The 19,699-nt window shown below is 47.4% G+C and overlaps 1 protein-coding gene across 3 annotated transcripts in view; it reads left to right on the forward strand.

Moving 5' to 3' along the window:
• Positions 1 to 19,699, forward strand: part of kiaa0586 (KIAA0586 ortholog) — an 83,830-nt gene that overhangs the window by 58,165 nt on the left and 5,966 nt on the right. For 2 of the 3 annotated variants that reach the window (XM_035743333.2, XM_035743331.2), the window contains exons 11-18: positions 1,497 to 1,652; positions 3,021 to 3,280; positions 9,220 to 9,292; positions 11,733 to 12,026; positions 13,197 to 13,374; positions 14,806 to 14,988; positions 18,556 to 18,737; positions 18,863 to 18,963. In XM_035743333.2, the coding sequence (XP_035599226.2) occupies positions 1,497 to 1,652; positions 3,021 to 3,280; positions 9,220 to 9,292; positions 11,733 to 12,026; positions 13,197 to 13,374; positions 14,806 to 14,988; positions 18,556 to 18,737; positions 18,863 to 18,963 (1,427 nt within the window). The remainder of the gene's footprint in view (positions 1 to 1,496; positions 1,653 to 3,020; positions 3,281 to 9,219; positions 9,293 to 11,732; positions 12,027 to 13,196; positions 13,375 to 14,805; positions 14,989 to 18,555; positions 18,738 to 18,862; positions 18,964 to 19,699) is intronic. The other variant, XM_035743332.2, reaches the window with a different exon arrangement.

Here is a 19,699-nt window from a genome sequence, read left to right on the forward strand (position 1 = left end):
ACAAAAGAGGTCTGAGAACAGAGCCTTGAGGAACTCCAAACTATTGTCAAACAGTTTTCTTTTCCCCTAGAAGATAATCAAGGTCAAGAGAAAAACTGTCAACTGCTGTCGGCCCTCACAATGACTTGCCCATTACACCAGTTCTGTGTGGCCTTTTCCATTAACTTTCCTTTTGTATTATAATGCACCAAGTCCATAAGCTGTTATTGCTGGTGCTTCTCAGTTCCTCCTAAATCTATTATTGGCATATTGGAGACATTCAGACTGGAGAATGAGATTATCCCTGTACCCATTTATTGCTCTGAACGACGGGAGACACCCCGACAACACACACACACACACACACACACACACACACACACACACACACACACACACACACACACACACACACACACACACACACACACACACACACACACACACACACACACACACACAGAGCCGTCAGGACGTTTCCTGTTTCCCTAAGTGGGCCAATATCATCCTCTCGTCTGTGTTCAGCTTTGGGATTTTGCTAATCTAATTGGTGCCTTTACCACTGATGAAATCAAGCCAAGACACGAGTGTGTCTGGTATTTCAATGACCAAGACAGCAGTGTTCTATTGTTTCTACCCTCTCCCTCTCCTCTCCCCTTAATAAATTACAACACTTCTTCATCCTTACCCAACGAACGCGCTGCCACAGCCGCCCGACGCCTGTTCCCGTCTATTACACTCTGATCCCGTCGCCGCGCCAACCAGGCATTGAGTTTCCGAGCACGCCTCTGCCGCTGCTGAAAAATTCCATCAGCTTAGAATAATGTAGCGCACGGCAAATTATACATTAGCATATAATTGAGGATGCAGGGTGTGAATGCTATTTGGCCTGCTGCTGTCTGTCTGCCTGCCTGTCTGTCTCTCTGTCTCTGTCAGTCGGTCCGCCTGTTGGTCTGTAGGTCTGTCTGTGGGCTGCAAGAATAGGAAGGAAGCACGTTTCTCTCTCTCTCTCTCTCTCTCTCTCTCTCTCTCTCTCTCTCTCTCTCTCTCTCTCTCTCTCTCTCTCTCTCTCTCTCTCTCTCTCTCTCTCTCTCTCTCTCTCTCTCTCTCTCTCTCTCTCTGTGTCTTTCTCTCTCTCTCTCTCTCTCTCTGCCCTCAAAATAGGCAGTAACACCCAGGTCCCTTCGCTGTGTGTCTGGATTAAATGGAATGCCTGTCATTGTCACACCAGGTTTTAATGCAGTAGTTCTTTTATCGTGGGGTTTAGTGGCAGGCACGATCATTTAATGGTCGCTCGTTCTGCTGGTGTAGGACATTTGTGAATGCTTGGTCATGATGAAAATGTATGAGTACAGCATTTCTGTGTCCCACAAATGATCAAGTGTGGCCTCTTACAACGAGATCAGATCCTCCAGTATGACTTTGAGTCAGAGGAACATGTCCAGCCAACGCCACTTTGTGTCAGTCGGGTGGTACTCAGACACCCTGTGTTGCGTTCCACTGTCCTTCTCATCCAGGCTCCCGAGGCTTTTCCTGCTGCAGTGAGCAGAGAGACTGTCAGAGAGACGGCATCAGCCAAGACCAGCAACACCACAAGCAGCAGCAGCAGCAAGCAGCTCACTATCCCCTCTCCCGCCAACATGCACCACCACCCTCCTCCCTGCGTCTCCATGGTAGGTTTCCATAGCAACCCCTGCCTGCCTCTGCAGTGCCAGCCTCACGAGGTAGGGAGGTTTTCCTCCCTACATTCTGTAATGTACGGTCTGTGTTGCCAGCCATCCATCCATCCATACCAAGCCACCGCCAAGCAGCGGAGAGACACAATACCACACTTGTATCCCTGCATTTTCAGCTGTGTCCCCATTTTATGGACTTAAAGTGATAAATCAGTGGTGTTGTTATCTCTGTTTTACACATGGACCAAAGGAGAATGCACAATGGCTAGAGCAGAAAGAGATTTCCCCAAGCCTATTATTCAACCACTCTGGCTTTTTCTACAGAGAGAAAGAGTAATGATGACAGTTGTCGCATTGGTTGGTTGGTCCTGTGCTAGCCTATTGGTGTGTTGGGTGAATACTCTATTGGATGTGACTCATTGACATGCATTCTGACTAAGTTTGGTCAGTCTGGTGTTGTCACAATGCCTGTTCTCTACAGGTTCTGGGATTGACTTGGCAACTAAGGAATTTCTTCTTTCCATGCTGTACCTCACCAGACTATTTCAGTTGCCACATTTCAGACAGAATGACTGAATTGCTGTCAGCAGCGCAGATGTGAAAAGCAACGACGAACCTCCCCCCTTTTACTGCAGTCCACTGTTGCTGTGAAAATGCCTTTCCCACAGAAACGAGCGAGACAAATAACCCGCTTATACACAAAAGTCGGGAAATGGTGTCTGATAACCGTGTAAGTGGTCTTGACTTTGCATTATTTGCGAAAGCGACGGGGAAGCACGAGGCTGAAACAAACGACCCTCGGCTAGCGAACGATGGAAGGCTGTCGTCTGTTCCTCCCCACGCAGCCACGCGGGGCAGCCAGGCACACAGATTCATGTAATATATGAATACGAGACGAGAACAAGATGAGGGGAGGATGAAAGAAACATCCAAGGTCTCCAGCTGTATCAGATCTGCCTGAAAGGAATGCCTTGTGATGGGTGGGGAGAAAGAAGAGAGGGAACAGAACGGGTCCCTATCTCTCTCTGTCTCTTTCATCAGCACAGGAAAAAGGTGATTTTGGAGTAACTATTGCTATTGGTAGTGGATGCAGCAGATGCAAGAGCCTGGCTAGCATTCTCTCTCACCGCTGCCTGTCGCCCGATAGTGACAGTTATTAAAGCCAGAATCAAACTGGAGTGTAATGGTTTCTTCTTTTATTGTACTCCTCTTATGCTTCTGAGTGGTTTTGACCTAAATAGCTAAGCCCAGCCGACAAAAAGTTGAAATGTGTGGAGCCAAAGGTAATCGAGATATCCATTGAAATCTAGATCTTTCTTTCTAAATATATGTCTCTGTGGTGAACTGTGCATGTGTCATCTAAAGGTCACCCCACCCTCCCCCCAACAGTCTCGGGAAGAGGTGGCCGTAGTGCTCCCTCCAGTCCTCCCCCTGCCTCACGCCAGGCCCACCCCCACCCTGCTGCAGCAGAGCCGGCCGTGCCCCTCCATGTTTGAGGATGCTGAGAGGGTCCTCCGGCAGGTCCAACGACACAAGAAGACCCTGGAGGAAAATGTGGAGGCCATGCTGAGGGCTAAGGACGGAGAGACCCTGCACTCCCAGTTAGAGGCACTCTCCTGCAACAGGTAACTGCTCCGGTCTCCCCTGCAGCTTGGGGCTAAAATTAGCCTGAATGTTACACCAATGTTGTTTCCAAACATTGGAGTAAAACAGGTTCATATTCTGGGTTCTGATGGGGTACGACAGTTGAACTAAGCTCATGAGGCATCAATGGGTATAATATCCTATCGTTAATTTATCAGTCAAAAAAATGGATGTGGCAACTAAAGAGTCGAGCTTTAATGGACATAAACAGATAATTTCCTGAATAGAACCTTTGTTGAACTCTGAGCAGTTTAAATGTTTGAGGTGACTCCCCTCCACCACCAGTATGTATCACCACCGATGTGAGGGTAGAGATGTTAAAGATGGAGAACAAGCCCAACAGTCCCCCAGCATGGTCATTCAAGCAAATCTATCCCTGGAGAAACTTTCTGACTATAATAAACGTCCTCGCAGCATTTTGGGTTGTTGTTGTCAAGTGGGGAATGTGCGGAGGGCAAATTGGGAGAATTCAGGGCAGTGATTGCCTGCGCTGAGCTCCGTTGTTGAGACCTGTGTATCTCCTTTTGAGAGCACACTGGAGGCTGCGGAGGTCTAAGCCAAATGGAACAATCCCTATGACAGGCAGTTGTCAGTGGGGAGGAGAGGGCGGGATGCGTCCCAAATGACGCCCTATTCCCCATGGCCCCTGGTTAAAAGTAGTGCACTACATAGGGATTAGGGTGCCATTTGGGACAAAGACGACTGCTGCCCTGCCAGCTCTCAGCCTCTCAGCTCGACCCAATAAATTCTATGTGAGATGTGGACTCTGAAGTGACTGACTGGAAACTGGGGATGCTTATATTTGTCCTGTTTCACTGCAAGTGGAGGGTAACCTGTGCGAGGTGTGAAATGGAATCAGCCATTATTGACAGCGATCCTGGAGCAATTAGGGTTAAATACCTTGCTCAAGGGGCAGATCCACAGATTTCTCTGCTCGGGGATTCGAACTAGCAACCTTTTGGTTAATTCGCTAACTGCACCTAGCATAGATAGACATGTAATGTTGTGATGAGCAGTGAGAATCTGTAACGTAGCAGATGTTTGGCATGTAAGGACATCTCAGTGCTTCCTTCCACTATCCTTTTTCTCAGTGAGTCTGCTTGAGAGACTGTGAGGACCCTGGAGGTTTTACCCAGGGAAATGGTACCTTATTTATTCATGGTAAGGTAATGGCACACAAATGAATGTCATTTCTTTCATTCTTGACTGTTTTTTTTTGTTTCCCTTCCTTGCCAAAATTAGTATCCAGTAGGCCATCCTGCCATGTTGTTTCTGGAGAACTGAACAGGGAGAACTTTTGTGAAAGCATGGAGAGACCATTGATTAATCAACGTTGTAAATCTCAGGAGATGTCTCGTTTGGTTGTGTTTGTTTGTTTGTTTACTGCCTTTCAAACAAGCCAAGAAATGGTCAAATCACTTCCTCATATAAAAGAGAGAGGTTATTTGAAGTATATACAAAAATATAAAAACAACATGTGAAGTGTTGGTCCCATGTTTTTATTTTTGCACAAGTTTGTTTACATCCCTGTTAGTGAGCATTTCTCCTTCGCCAAGATAATCCATCCCCCTGACAGGTGTGGCATATCAAGAAGCTAATTAAACAGCCTGGTCATTAGAGAGGTGCACCTTGTACTGGGCACAATAAAAGGCCACAGATGTCTCAAGTTTTGAGGGAGCGTGCGATTGTCATGCTGACTGCAGGTATGTCAATCAGAGCTGTTGCCAGATAATTTATTGTTCATTTCTCTACCATAAGCCGCCTCCAGTGTCGTTTTAGAGAATTTGGCAGTACGTAACCGGCCTCACAATCGCAGACCACGTGTAATCATGCCAGCCCAGGACCTCCACATCCAGCTTCTTCACCTGTGGGATCGTCTGAGGGGAGGGAGGGAGGGGTACTGAGGACTATTTATTTCTGTGTAAAGCCCTTTTGTAGGAAAAAACTCATTCTGATTAGCTGGGCCTGGCTCCCCAGTGGGTGGGCCTATGTCCTATCAAGGCATTAGGTTAGGGGCTAAGGTTGGGGCCTAATGCAATTATTTAAATTAACTGATTTCCTTATATGAACTGTAACTCAGTAAAATCTTAGAAATTGTTGCATGTTATGTTTATATTTTTGTTCAGTATAAATATCCGCTACACATCCGAAGCGTTGCATTCATCTTATAGAGTGGTGGCGGAGCGATGCCTTTCTTGCCTAGAGATTCATTGTGACATTAATAAAGTTCACGTGGGTGAGATTGCCTAATGGCTTGCGATGCAGCACCCAAGGCTGAGCTCTGTCTCATTCTCTCTCTCTCTCTCTCTCTCTCTCTCTCTCTCTCTCTCTCTCTCTCTCTCTCTCTCTCTCTCTCTCTCTCTCTCTCTCTCTCTCTCTCTCTTTCTCTCTCTCTCTCTCTCTCTCTCTCTCTCTCTCTGTCTCTCTCTCTCTCTCTCTGTCTCTCTCTCTCTCTCTGTCTCTCTCTCTCTCTCTCTCTCTCTCTCTCTCTCTCTCTGTCTCTCTCTCTCTCTCTCTCTCTCTCTCTCTCTCTGTCTCTCTCTCTCTCTCTCTCTCTCTCTCTCTCTCTGTCTCTCTCTCTCTTTCTCTCTCTCTCTCTCTCTCTCTCTCTCTCTCTCTGTCTCTCTCTCTCTGTCTCTCTCTCTCTGTCTCTCTCTCTCTCTCTCTCTCTCTCTCTCTCTCTCTCTCTCTCTCTCTCTCTCTCTCTCTCTCTCGCGCTCTCTTTCGCTCTCTAATGGAGTGCGGAATAAGTGGTTTAAACATTGAAATGGAGACCGTATGGCTGCCTTACTTCCACAGCACACAGACAGGGTCCTTCAGAAAGGACTGGTCTTTAGCATAATGATACAGAGTCTCTCTCTGGGTGAAAGGTCATCTCATTACAGCCATAATATAACAGGAGTTTTCAATGCTCTTCCAATCATAGAAACAGGTTCTAATTCTCTCCCGCACTGAAGAAGCTAGATTACACCAGAAAAATATCATTACTAGAGTGGACAAAGCTTCTCAGACCACAGCAATTTCACTGATTTGAGTCGCATGGGTTCACTCAATATGGTGTTCTAATACCAAGGATTATACATGGTGTGAATGATAAATCTGTCCAGAGAACAGGCAACGACAGGAACCATAGGATTTCAACATAAAGGAAAGTACAGTGAACAGGTTACTCAGACAATGTCATCACATAGCAACCACACAACACACATTACTACGGTATGATGTGTTTTCATTTTTTTTTTATTTTTATGTTGGCTCAGTGGGACACTACCACCTCGTATTATAATATAACTAAAACCAACCTGAGCCAAAATGGCAGCTCGTACGCTGATCATCTCCAAAATGGCAGCCGGCCGATAATCAGCTCTGAGCTAATGTCAGAGCATGACAACACAAACACACTGATTGATGCAGCTGCCCCCCCCCCCCATAATGGCGTCAGTCTTTTCCTTCATTGGAAAGGTCACAGGACTAGGATGGGGCTGCCAGATGCTCAGGTAAGGGGGGAGGGAACTGTAGCGGATGGCTTGACATCCCCCTCAAATGTGACTGGATGGTTGCCTGATGGATTCAGTCATTTTTATGGCATGACATTGTAAAATGAGGCAGGGGTGTGACTTAATGCCATCTATTTCCACACAACATATTAATGAAGCCATTTGCAAACAAAAATGTGCCTCCATCTCAATTGCTCAAACAAGCGTGGCAGTCTGTGCTCTGTTTACTTGTGTTATAGCTCACCGGGTGGGTTCAGTGAGAACACACTTGGACGGGCGTCCTGGCCCCGGTCCACACCTGTCTCTGCCTGTCTGCAGTATCTGTGTTCCTAGAGTTGGTGGACTACTTCCACTATCACCACTCCACAGCGCTCTTGTTCTTTTTCAAAAACTGTTCTCGATTAGATTTATTTCCTCTCATTTCTTTTGTTTGGCCTCTCCAGCGTTGTGCTGCCGGACACATGCTGTCTCTGGCTTAAATATGAATCCCGATATCCCCAGTCTGTAAATTAGAAGCAGACAGCCATTTGTCCACGACCCTTGGCAGTTGGCACAGACAGTTGTTTGAATTTTTCAAACAAAACATTTCTCGGCAGGGGTTCAGGCAGCCTTGTCTGTTGTTGTTTCTGTGTTGGATTACAGAATAGTTGAGTCGTGGTGCTCTCTCTCCTCGACCTCATAGACAGTGACGCACAGTTCCTGTTTTCCATATTCCAGAGAATTTCCTGATGCTGTTCCAATGGGGATATTATGCCTGCAGACAACTATCATTAGGCCTAGTTCTGGTAATTTCTTACCATCTGTATGAATCATTGCATATTGGCTGTGTGATTCCCAGGCCTCCGCTTTCAGCTCTCATTTAAATGTTTTACATTGAATTTTGTCCAGCAGTTGATACATTTGCCATCATGGACAAAAGCCTGTTACAATAAAGGTATAATCAGGCGTGGTGAACATTCTAGAATAATAATAGTACAGGTTTGTTTTCGAAGCAAGTCGTTTACTGAAGGTCACATGCTGAACTGATGACTGACACACTTGGGCGGCAGGTAGCCTGGCGGTTAGACCGTTGGGCCAGTAACCGAACGGTCGCTGGTTCGAAAACCCAAGCCGACAATGTGAAAAATCGGTCGATGTGCCCTTGAGCAAGGCACTTAACCCTTACTTGATCCAGGGGCGCCGTACTCCTATGGATGACCCTGTAAAACAACACATTTCACTGCACCTGTGACAAATTATTATTATTATTATTATATATTTTTGTGTCTGGAGGCATCGCCTGATTAGGTAGATCCATCCCAGATCACACACTCAAAGAGACATCAGGGCTTGGAGCTAATGCAGCCATGGAGGGTAGCTTCATCTGTATGGGTAATGAGGTTTGGGTCTGTGTCAATAAAGCTCAACTCCCTCTCCTCTACCCTCCTCTACCCTCCACTCTCCCTCTCCCCTCCCAATTCAGCCAGCTGCTCACCTCACAGCAGAGACCAGACCCCCCCACCCCCTCACTCCTCAGGATCTCAGAGGGAAAGGGAGATGGCATTTTTCTGCCCAGAGACAGCGACTCTCTCCTCAGCATCAAAATGAGGAGCTAGCTGCCTCCCTGCCTCGCTGACGCACACACACACACACACACACACACACACACACTTGCGTAAACACACACACACACACAGCAGCCCTAGTGGGCTTTCCTCACTGAGCTGCTGCATTGATTCTGAGTTCTGGTAGGAATCTGTCAAGCCTCAGTACCCTCTCTCTAACTCTTATTCCTTGTTCTGTCTGGATAGCTGGCGCGGTGCTACAGAAATACAAAAGGAGAGGAGAAAGTGGGATCTGCATAATGTGGTCTTACCCTCTGATTATATCCCTCTGCCATTCTCATATCCATAGCTGATGAAGTCAAATCAAATTGTATTTGTCACATGCTTCGTAGACGACAGGTGTAGACTAACAGTGAAATGCTTACTTACGGGTCCTTATCCAGCAATGCAGAGTTAAAGATCAAATAAAAAGTAAAAATAACATGGCTAGATGTAGGGAGTAGAGAAAAAAAAGTGTATTGATCTGTTGTGCTGATGACACAGTACAGTATATTAGGGATATACTAGATCATCTGGTTCCAAGTGTGTGTTGATATGGGTAGACAGACGATGCTCTAGTCTAGTGGATATAGCCAGCTACCGGTTTCGTTAACATGAACAGTACGCACCCATTCCCGTTATTATGACACATACTTAGTGTTTCCTCATACGGAAACACATCAAGTGCTGTGTTACGAGTTCACGTTGATATGGTTGAGTGTCCTGGGAAGGGCAATACCGCGTGATTTATGTTATGCGGTGTGGATGGGGGTACATTCCGTTGGTAAGTTGGGGACGTTGGCTGCAGCTCCAGCATGGTAAAGCATCCATGTGTTCCAGGGACACCACAGAAGAAGTCAGGATCAAGAAGACTGTGGATGCATGGATCAACGCCCTGAGCAAGGATATCCAGGTGAGTCATTTCAGAAGGCCACCTTGAGTCATTTCAGTTGGTTCGTTCCAACTGCCGTTTTTGTTTTTGGTCCAGTTGGATCAGCATATGGTGCACAACATGTCCAGTTGAATAGTGCCAGATCAAAGTGTCTTATGATCACCCGACACCCCATAAGATATTACATTTCGTTGACATTACTCTAAGTAGTCTGCCAGAGTGGTATGCGATCCAGAAAACGATATTTTTCAAGTCAAGTCTTTCAACTTATTTTCAACCCTTAGTCCTCCTCTGAGAGATCAAAATAATCTATGCAATTTGGTTTAAATGCTCCGTGCTGTTTGAAAGTAAATATCTCGGCCACAAAAGCCGCGAGGGACTGAGTTCAGCCGCCCTTTTTTCTAGGCTTTGCAGCAGAGAGCATATTCCAACTGGTTCTCTTTTTTTTTTTTTTGTTAAAAAAAAAGCTTTCTGGCACAGTTGAGAATTGACTCAAACTCCGAGTTGATGGTTCACAATTTCACTGTGGTAGAAGAAGAGTGATGCTCCATAGAAAGAAGAGTGTTTGAGCAGCGGTAAAGACTGCTGACTGTGCCAAATAAATGTCCCCAGGCTTTCATGTCCTCACGTCCAAATGTCTACAGTACCAGTCAAAAGTTTGGGCACACCTACTCATTCCAGGGTTTTTCTTTCTTTCTTTTTTTCTATTTTCTACGTTGTAGAGTAATAGTGAAGGCATCAAAACTCTGAAATAATCATGTGGTAACCAAAGAAGTGTTAAACAAATCAAAATGTGTTTTATATTTGAGATTCTTCAAAGTAGCCACCCTTTGCCTTGATGAGACCTTTGCACACTCATGGCATTCTCTCAACCTGCTTCATGAGGTAGTCACCTGGAATGCATTTCCATTAACAGGTGTGCCTTGTTAAAAGTACATTTGTGGAATGTATTTCCTTAATGCATTTGTGCCAATCAGTTGTGTTGTGACAAGGTAGGGGTGGTATACAGAAGATAGCCCTATTTGGTAAAAGTGCATATTATGGCAAGAACAGCTCAAATAAGCAAAGAGAAACAACAGTCCATCATTACTTTAAGACATGAAGGTCAGTCAATCCAGAACATTTCAAGAAGTTTCTTCAAGTGCAGTCTCAAAAACCATCAAGCGTTATGATGAAACTGGCTCTCATGAGGACCGCCACAGGAAAGGAAGACCGAGTTACCTCTACTGCAGAGGATACGTTCATTAGGGTTACCAGCCTCAGAAATTGCTGCCCAAATAAATGCTTCACAGAGTTCACGTACATCTCAACATCAACTGTTCAGAGGAAAATGCATGAATCAGGCCTTTATGGTCGAATTGCTGCAAAGAAACCACTACTAAAGGACACCAATGAGAAGAAGAGACTTGCTTGGGCCAAGAAACACAAGCAATGGACATTAGATCGGTAGAAATATGTATTTTGGTTCCAACCGCAGTGTCTTTGTGAGACGTAGAGTAGGTGAACTAATTATCTCCGCATGTGTGGTTCCCGTGAAGCATGGAGGAGGTGTGGTGGTGCTTTTCTGGTAACACTGTTTAGAATTCAAGGCACACTTAGCCAGCATGGCTACCACAGCATTCTGCAGCGATACGCCATTCAATCTGGTTTGCGCTTATTGGGGCTGTCATTTGTTTTCAACAGGACAATAACCCAACATACCTCCAGGATGTGTAAGGGCTGTTTGACCAAGAAGGAGAGTGATGAACTGCTGCATCAGATGACCTGGCCTCCACAATCACCCGACCTCAACCCAATTGAGATGGTTTGGGATGAGTTGGGCCACAGAGTGAAGGAACAGCAGCCAACAAGTGCTCAGCATATGTGGGAACATTCAAGACTGTTGGAAAAGCATTCCAGGTGAAGCTGGTTGAAAGAATTGTGTGCATAGCTGTCACCAAGGCAAAGGACGACTACTTTGAAGAATCTCAAATATAAAATATATTTTCATTTGTTTTAACACTTGTTTGGTTACTACATGATTCCATGTGTTATTTCATAGTTTTGATGTCTTCACTATTATTCTACAATGTAGAAAATAGTTGGGGGTTTTTAAACCTTTGACCAAACCTGTGACCAAACTTTTGACTGGTACTGTATATAATTAATCTGCTGAACCTGAAGAAATTTGTTTCGATTGAGGTCATGGGATGCGTCCTAAATGGCACCCTGTTCCCTCTATAGTGCACTACTCTTGTAGTGCTTTATAAAGGGAATAGGGTTCAAATGTGTCTCATGGCTGGATGTTTTCTGTTATTTGTCTGTCGCATCTGAATCCATTGTCTTTGGGAGAGGCTTTCAGTCTTAGCTGAAGAAGACAATTACCATTTCTGAACAAAGGACTATCCCATGATAGGTCACTAAATGCTGTCCTCGAGTAAATCCCCCGTTGCTTGTTTTTTTTTTGTTTTTTTTGTGGCAGGCCGACATTACGAAAGAAGACCTTGTTGCTCAGACGAGAGCTAAAGTCAGAGAGTCCTCTACTGCTGCCGCCGTGTTGCCCCAGAAAGACAGAGGGACCAAGAAGGACACCACCACCTGTAGGCTTAATGACGTGAAGAGCAGGAGTCAGACTGGGGGGCCTCGAACAGCAGGAAGTAAGCCCTGTCAGAGAGCCGGCAGAGGACAGACAGAAAGCACCGAGGAGCTGAACAACAGACGCAAACACACCGCTGGACCCAGTGTGAGGCTGAGACCATCTCCATCTCATCAGGTGGTGAGCAACTAGACAGCACTGAACCTGCTCTCTATTCCCTGTGCAGTGCACTACGTTTGACCAGGGCACTATATAGGGAATAGGGTGTCATTTGGGACAAAGACGACTGCTTCCCTGCCAGCTCTCAGCCTCTCAGCTCGACCCAATAAATTCAGCCTTTGACAGCACTGAACCATCCACCCCCTTCATTTCACTCATCAACAGACCATTAGCAGCGTGACATCACAGCCCGTATCTGTACTGTCTCTTTGAGCACAACCTGCTGTCTTTGCTTTTCTGAAACCCTTTATTTACTCATGTCATCTGTTTTAGTGTTTTGAGTGTTGACCGACTTGTCGACGGGAACCGAACAGCAAAGTGGTCGCACCGCTCCGTCGCGTGTCCTGCTCGTCTTCCCATCTGGACACAGAAACACGGCATTTCTGAAGCTTCCGCCACGTCGGTTCAACGAAATGAGGTTTTCTAAACGGGGCCACATGTTTCCTCCCACATTGATAAGAAGCACGACACCTGAACCAGACAAAGAACGAGCCTGCTTATCTCCAAGTCGCATTCCTTTTCATGCTTAATGGCCGACCGCGTTGCCAACGAGCCCAAGAACAACGTGCAGACAGAACCGAGCGACCCGGACAGTGCTTAGTTTAGTTTACCCCTGCGTCAGCTCTATCCACTTTCAACTTTCAGTTTCAATTTTTTGGGGGTCTCACATACAGCGGGTGTAAAACAGGGCAGTGACATGCTTGACTTGTCAGCTATTTCCTAAGAATGCACAATAAAGCTAGTAACATTCCTCAGAAATAAAGCATGTGAAATGACAGAGGAGAAGAAACTAAATATGAGAATGCATCAGGTCTTCTATGCAGGTCAGTGCAGTATCCATGTGGCCGTTACTTTGTGTACAAGCCTGTTAGGTGTTCTCTTTATTACGCAAACCCAGGAAGGACAAGCCACACGGACAGCGCTTCAGATATAAGGTTGAAAGAAAATAGCTGGAGGCTGAGAAAAACAACACTCTGTACAAGAATCAGTGGCGCTGAAGTGCAAAAAGTAGCTTCATCGGTTCCACAGACACACACCACACACACACACACACACACACACACACACACACACACACACACACACACACACACACACACACAGTAGTTTCATACTCTATTCCTATTACAGAGTCAGTGTGGAGAGATGATGTCAAACCAGGACGGAGAGGAGTATTTGGTGAAACTGTATGGGAAGGCTCTGTACGAAGGCAATCGGAGGACACTGAAGAAAGGGCCCTATCTCCGATTTAACTCTCCCTCCCCAAAGTCCAAAGCCCCGCGGCCAAGAGTGGTAGAGAGTGTGAGAGGTGAGTGGTAGAGAGTGTGAGAGGTGAGTGGTAGAGAGTGTGAGAGGTGAGTGGTAGAGAGTGTGAGTGGCAGAGAGTGGTAGAGAGTGAGTGGTAGAGAGTGTGAGAGGTGAGTGGTAGAGAGGTGAATGGTAGAGAGGTGTGTGGCAGAGAGTGGTAGAGAGGTGAGTGGTAGAGAGGTGAATGGTAGAGAGGTGTGTGGCAGAGAGTGGTAGAGAGGTGAGTGGTAGAGAGGTGAATGGTAGAGAGGTGTGTGGCAGAGAGTGGTAGAGAGGTGAGTGGCAGAGAGTGGTAGAGAGGTGAGTGGCAGAGAGCGTGAGTGGTAGAGAGTGTGAGTGGTAGAGAGGTGAGTGGTAGAGAGGTGAGTGGCAGAGAGTGTGAGTGGCAGAGAGTGTGAGTGGCAGAGAGTGTGAGTGGCAGAGAGTGTGAGTGGCAGAGAGGTGAGTGGTAGAGAGGTGAGTGGTAGAGAGGTGAGTGGTAGAGAGGTGAGTGGTAGAGAGGTGAGTGGTAGAGAGGTGAGTGGCAGAGAGGTGAGTGGCAGAGAGGTGAGTGGTAGAGAGGTGAGTGGTAGAGAGGTGAGTGTCAGAGAGGTGAGTGGTAGAGAGGTGAGTGGTAGAGAGGTGAGTGGTAGAGAGGTGAGTGGTAGAGAGGTGAGTGTCAGAGAGGTGAGTGGTAGAGAGGTGAGTGGTAGAGAGGTGAGTGGCAGAGAGTGTGAGTGGCAGAGAGTGTGAGTGTCAGAGAGGTGAGTGTCAGAGAGGTGAGTGTCAGAGAGGTGAGTGTCAGAGAGGTGAGTGGTAGAGAGGTGAGTGGTAGAGAGGTGAGTGGCAGAGAGTGTGAGTGGCAGAGAGTGTGAGTGTCAGAGAGGTGAGTGTCAGAGAGGTGAGTGTCAGAGAGGTGAGTGTCAGAGAGGTGAGTGGCAGAGAGGTGAGTGGTAGAGAGGTGAGTGGTAGAGAGGTGAGTGTCAGAGAGGTGAGTGGTAGAGAGGTGAGTGGCTCACCAGAGATCTCAACAGGCTTATGTCTTCCCACAGTTGTTCATGTGACGTGTTCTCTCTGTCACTTCCTTTAGCACTTAATCACGAGCTCTCTCTCTCTCTCTGTCTTTCTCTCTCTCTCTCTCTGTCTTTCTCTCTCTCTCCTCTCTCTCTCTCCTTCTCTCTCTCTCCTCGCTCACTCTCTCTCTCTCTCTCCTTCTCTCTCTCTCTCTCTCTCTCTCTCTCCTTCTCTCGCGCTCTCTCTCTCGCTCGCTCTCTCCTTCTCTCTCTCTCTCTCTCCTTCTTTGCACTCTCTCTCTCTCTCTCCTTCTCTCTATCGCTCTCGCGCTCTCTCGCTCGCTCTCTCTCGCTCGCTCTCTCTCGCTCTCTCTCTCTCTCTCTTTCTTTCTCCTCTCTCTCTCTCCTCTCTCTCCTTCTCGCTCTACTCCCCCCCCCAGGGGTGAAGATGAAGTCATCGAAGACCCAGACCAATCTCCCCCATGGACGGTCAGTCTCCTCTCCCCTGTACCCGGCCATACCCAATGAACCTCAGTACATCTTCAGCCCGACCCGTGGAGGAGCCCAGTACCACCCTGGGACCTCGCTGGAGGGGTACCTCATCCCCATGGCCATCCCACTGGGTGAGACTGGACTCTACCTGGGGCTGATATACCCATTTTACACCACCGTTCCGACCCTTACTGTTTTGACTCGAACACCAATTCCAATTTTCCCATTGGAAGCTAGCTAACACAACTCTCTTGTTGACATCGGTCTTATTTTCACCCCTCTCTCTACTGTTTGTTGGCTGTGCCTCGAAGGCCATCTCACTGCAATTAAATGCTTCCCGGGCTGACCTATTACAGGAGTGCGGTGCCTCAGTGCGTGGTGTGCCACTCTGTTGGTCTCCATCCTCTCTCAGCTGAAAGGTCACTGGATTGTGACACGGACCAAACACACACGGGCACAAAGTAATGTTGAGGGGAGACGAGGAATCTAAAGGCCTTAATTAGTATTACAATGAAGCTTCTCAGTTTAAGGCTTAATTCTAGCTTCTTTTCCCGCTCTCTTTTTCTAAATCCAAACCTCTATTTGAATAAACACCAAGTAGGTCCTGGCTCTCTCATTTGTTTGAGGAGCTGCATCTGATCGACTGCTTTCTCAGGCAATAATCATTTTTGCTTATTGAAACGTTTTTTTGGCGTAGCGAGTTCTGTACGTTTTTACAAGATAGCATGTTCCCTTTCCTCGAATGATGATGACCTCGCCTAAACTTCGATCAACATTCGTTCAATTTATATCGTTATTTTGAGAAATATGTTTATTTTCTATTTTGGTTGAAAAATGTATGATGATACCCTCAGCACCTCCACACCCAAAAAGCTAAATGGGCATTTCTGACGGGAGCTAGAGTAATAACCTGTAATTGGCCAGCAGCCAAGTCAAATGAATGACGCGTCGTATCTGAAATGGAATCGAATAGAATTAAATCAAATATTTTTGTTCAAACAGCGAGAGATCATTTGTCTCTTGTCTCCTGTCTGCTTTGTTGACCTCGAGTGCCGGTGAGGGTTTTTCAGACGGAGAGAACAAAAGAAGACCGGTAATAGCATCTGCAATGCAGTGTCTCTCTCATTACTGGGTTCGAGAGAGGGACAAGTTCCTTTACTCTCCAACACAGACTCGTCCCCATGTGTTAGTGGGACACACAAACACACACACTTGTTAGTGTTGGGGCTTATTTGGGAGTGTCTTGATGGTTCCCTCTCAAGGACAATAAAGGGTGATTTATCAGTGTGTCTGTCTGCATGGGGGTTTGCCCGTTTCCTACCCTTCCCAGCACCGTAATGCCGTCCCATAGTAAAGCTCTCTAGCTGTTATGCAGTCTATAATCTGAGTCTATAAATCTGGGTAGCTAATTCTGACAATTACGTTCCTATAGCAGCATATATATATATATAATCCATGTCATAAATGTGTACTGCATGCAACTCCCTGTTTAAACACAACACAGCTTCCGTATGGTGTTTCTATATCTATGGCATCACCATATCTATGCAGGACTTCCTGTTTCAGGTATCATTTGAATACTCTTTGCGCCGGTGAGACAGTGAACCCAGGGGGAGACCGAGAGTAGAGGCAGAGGGCACGTGTGGTCTGGAGTCTGCGGCACTACCACTAGACCAGACTCTGCCACTCCTAAATAAGTAGGCCTGAGATGAAAGTTTCTGGCTCCCATTAATAACTGATGAGGATGGTAACTTATGTCTGGAAGGGGTTAGGACTGGGAGAGCAGAGCAGAGCAGTCGGTCTGAGTGTGTGTGTTAGCTAGTCAGAGACCGTGTGTCACGTTGTGAGGGTAGAGATTAGAGCTGGCCTAATTCTTCTTCTCTGGCTATGCATCCCCGGGGAGGGAGGAGGCCTCCAGGAGCCTGCCAGCCCTTTCATCTGCTACAGATGCTCCCGCTCCCACTCTCACTCCCTCCGACACACAGAGGCACAGCTCAGGACAGCCAGCTAGCTCACTGACTGCTCCCCCCCACCCCTCTCGGTTTCTTTTTCTCTCTCGTTCTCTCTCTCTCTCGTTCTCTCTCTCTCTCTCTCTCTCTCTCTTTCTCTTCTCTTCTCATCTCTCTCTCTCTCTCTCTCTCTCTTCTCTCTCTCTCTCTCTCGCTCTCTCTCTCTCTCTTCTCATTCTCTCTCTCTCGTTCTCTCTTTCTCTCCCTCTTTCTCTCTCTCGTTCTCTCTCTCTCGTTCTCTCTCTATCTGTGCTGTGCTGGAGACAAGTCTTCTATCAGAGTGGTTGGTCAGACACATTGGAATCTGTGTGCTGCTTTTCTTGCTTGTGAACCCCGTAGGGCATCAGTGTACAGCAGCAAGGCCACACTTTCCCTAAAATCACTCCACACACTGACTTCTTTGTTTCCCATCTAGTACATGTTGTTGGTCACTGGGTTTGAATACCAGCATTCTACATCTGTTCCTTGTGTCTCATTATCTGCTATTTTGGCTTGGTTCACCTTCCAGTTCTATTTACATTCGACCCCGTCTTGGGGCGAGGAGGACGACTGCAAATGAGCTGGGATGGTTTTCCTATTACTGCCAGCAGTTACACAACCGACCAACCCTGCCCACGTGTTTTCCATAAAAAGTACTTGCACATTCCAAATTACTCAGAGCCACTTGTTCCGAATGAACTAACAAAAAAAGAAGTCCCCCTTTTTGGATGTCCTTCAGCCAAATGATGGAAATCATAAAGCTTATGTTTCCCCAGCTACGGGCTCAGAGCTGGATAAACAGCTTTCTGTCGTCCGCTGTGCTCCGAGCAGATTTACGTCAATGTAATCCTGTGTGTTATATTACAGGGTGTTTTAGGGCTGGGCTGCATGGCCACGTGTCTCTTAATATCTTAATAGGCGTTAACTCATCAACAGAAGCCCTCACCAACGAGTCCAGTAACAAATCCTACAACCAAACTACACTCTGCCTGAACTTATTAGCTAGTTTTCCCAAACTCCCCCTCGCCAAACAGATGCCGAGTGGCGCGCGGGTCCAGTGGGCAGCGTCCCAGGTTGGCAGATGTGTGGAGGACAAAAGAGTGATGCGTGAGAGTTATTATTTAGGATGGCGTTTACAGCCCTCCTCTTCCCACAACGGACCCGAACAGCAGCTCGGGAGAGATACGAGCCAGGTGTGCTCTCTGTGCTTGGTGCTTTCCACAGGCGGAGCGAGCCGGCCATGGGAGGAGAGCAGCTCTTAGCACGCCCAGCACGTAATGCTCTTCACTGTTCACTACCCCCGTGTTGTGTAAACACGGTTGAGATATTATCTGCTCTGCACCAAGGGGATATACTCTTATGAGCTGGAAGGGAGAGACAGAGAGTGGAGGAGAACGAGAGAGAGAGACGTACCCCTCTCTCTTAAGTGCATCTAGCATGCGATATTATGGCCTCCCCTTGCATGTATCATCATACGCTAGTGCTTGAAACAACAAACAACTTATTTTTTCCCTTGGTGACTTTTCGTTGACGGTCGCTCAGTGCCATGATTATAACCAACCACCAGTGTTTAACAGTCTTGCCTCTAGACACTTCGCAGGAAATACCTCTTCAGCATACTTTTTAGTTTGATGTTAGCGTCTGCTGACTTTGGGTCTTGTGTGTCTAATTGAGACCGTATTTGACATGTCTCCCTCTCTCTACCTCCAGGCCAGCCCAGAGTGGATGGATTGGCCCCCCAGCCCTCCCGTGTACTCATCAGTGACCGGCCAGTGACCACCTCCATGCCCCCCTCCCCACCCAGACCGGCCCCCGCCCCCCGCAAACCCACCGTGGCCGTGCCGGAGGTGACGTCTGGCCCGAGGAGAAGACGAGCACAGCTTCAAGTGCAAGTAAGGCTCCGCCTCATCGGTCAGCCTCGATATCTGCCTGGTTGTGGCCAATCATCCCAAATGGAAGGGTGTCGTTGTGTGGACTGTCTAATCATGCATCTGAACTCTCGCTCTGAATGCACCAGGTTCAGCCCAGTGTGAATATCGAACCCCACACGCCAACCCCATCCAGAGCCCAGCTCCCTCTCCACCACCACCTCCTGCTGCTGCTCCTCCAGACATACAGGTACAATAACACCCCAATGAGAAATGTGACTTGTCTCCCCTCGCCCACCCCCTAGCCAGCTGAGTGAAGGCCCGGTATTATGCAGTAACATTATGCTGTAATGGGCTCAGCCTCAAAAACATCCATCAATCATTATCTAGACCAGGCCAGTGAAACGTGTGGTTGTACTATGGTGTGCAGGACTGCACTCAGCCCCCCCAATACCTTTCCACACTCCCCAGGACATAAGACACCCCCCCTCCTGCTTGCCCCCAGACCGGGACTCCCTTCTTGCTGAGTCCACAGACTGGGGTAGAAAAGGAGCATTGAGTGAGAGGTGTAACAGTATCCTTATGGGGAGGGAGAGGAGGGAGTGGTCCCAGGGCTGGGGGTTGTCCGTGCCTGCCGTGATTCTTGCTCCTGTTCTGTAGACACCTTTGTTTCTTGCCTGCTAACGTTTCCACAGGATGCATCCCAAATGGCACCCTATTCCCTATATAGTGCACCACTTTTGATCAGAGCCCTATGCACTACATAGGGAATAGGGTGCCAATCTCTCCCAGACTGTTTGATTCATGACGCCGCTAGCCTTCCTCAGTAATGTCTCCATGCTGGATTGGCTGTGATGGTGTTGTGGGAAGAGGGCCTATAATGTATCCCATATAGCAGCTTGTGGCAGACCATTCACTGGCTATAGATGGCAGTTTGGCCCTCTGAGCTTGGCCCAGCTCCAGACCGCGGGGGCTTCTGGTGGCTT

Source organism: Oncorhynchus keta, chromosome 29, assembly GCF_023373465.1.
Source record: "Oncorhynchus keta strain PuntledgeMale-10-30-2019 chromosome 29, Oket_V2, whole genome shotgun sequence".
Taxonomy (NCBI): domain Eukaryota; kingdom Metazoa; phylum Chordata; class Actinopteri; order Salmoniformes; family Salmonidae; genus Oncorhynchus; species Oncorhynchus keta.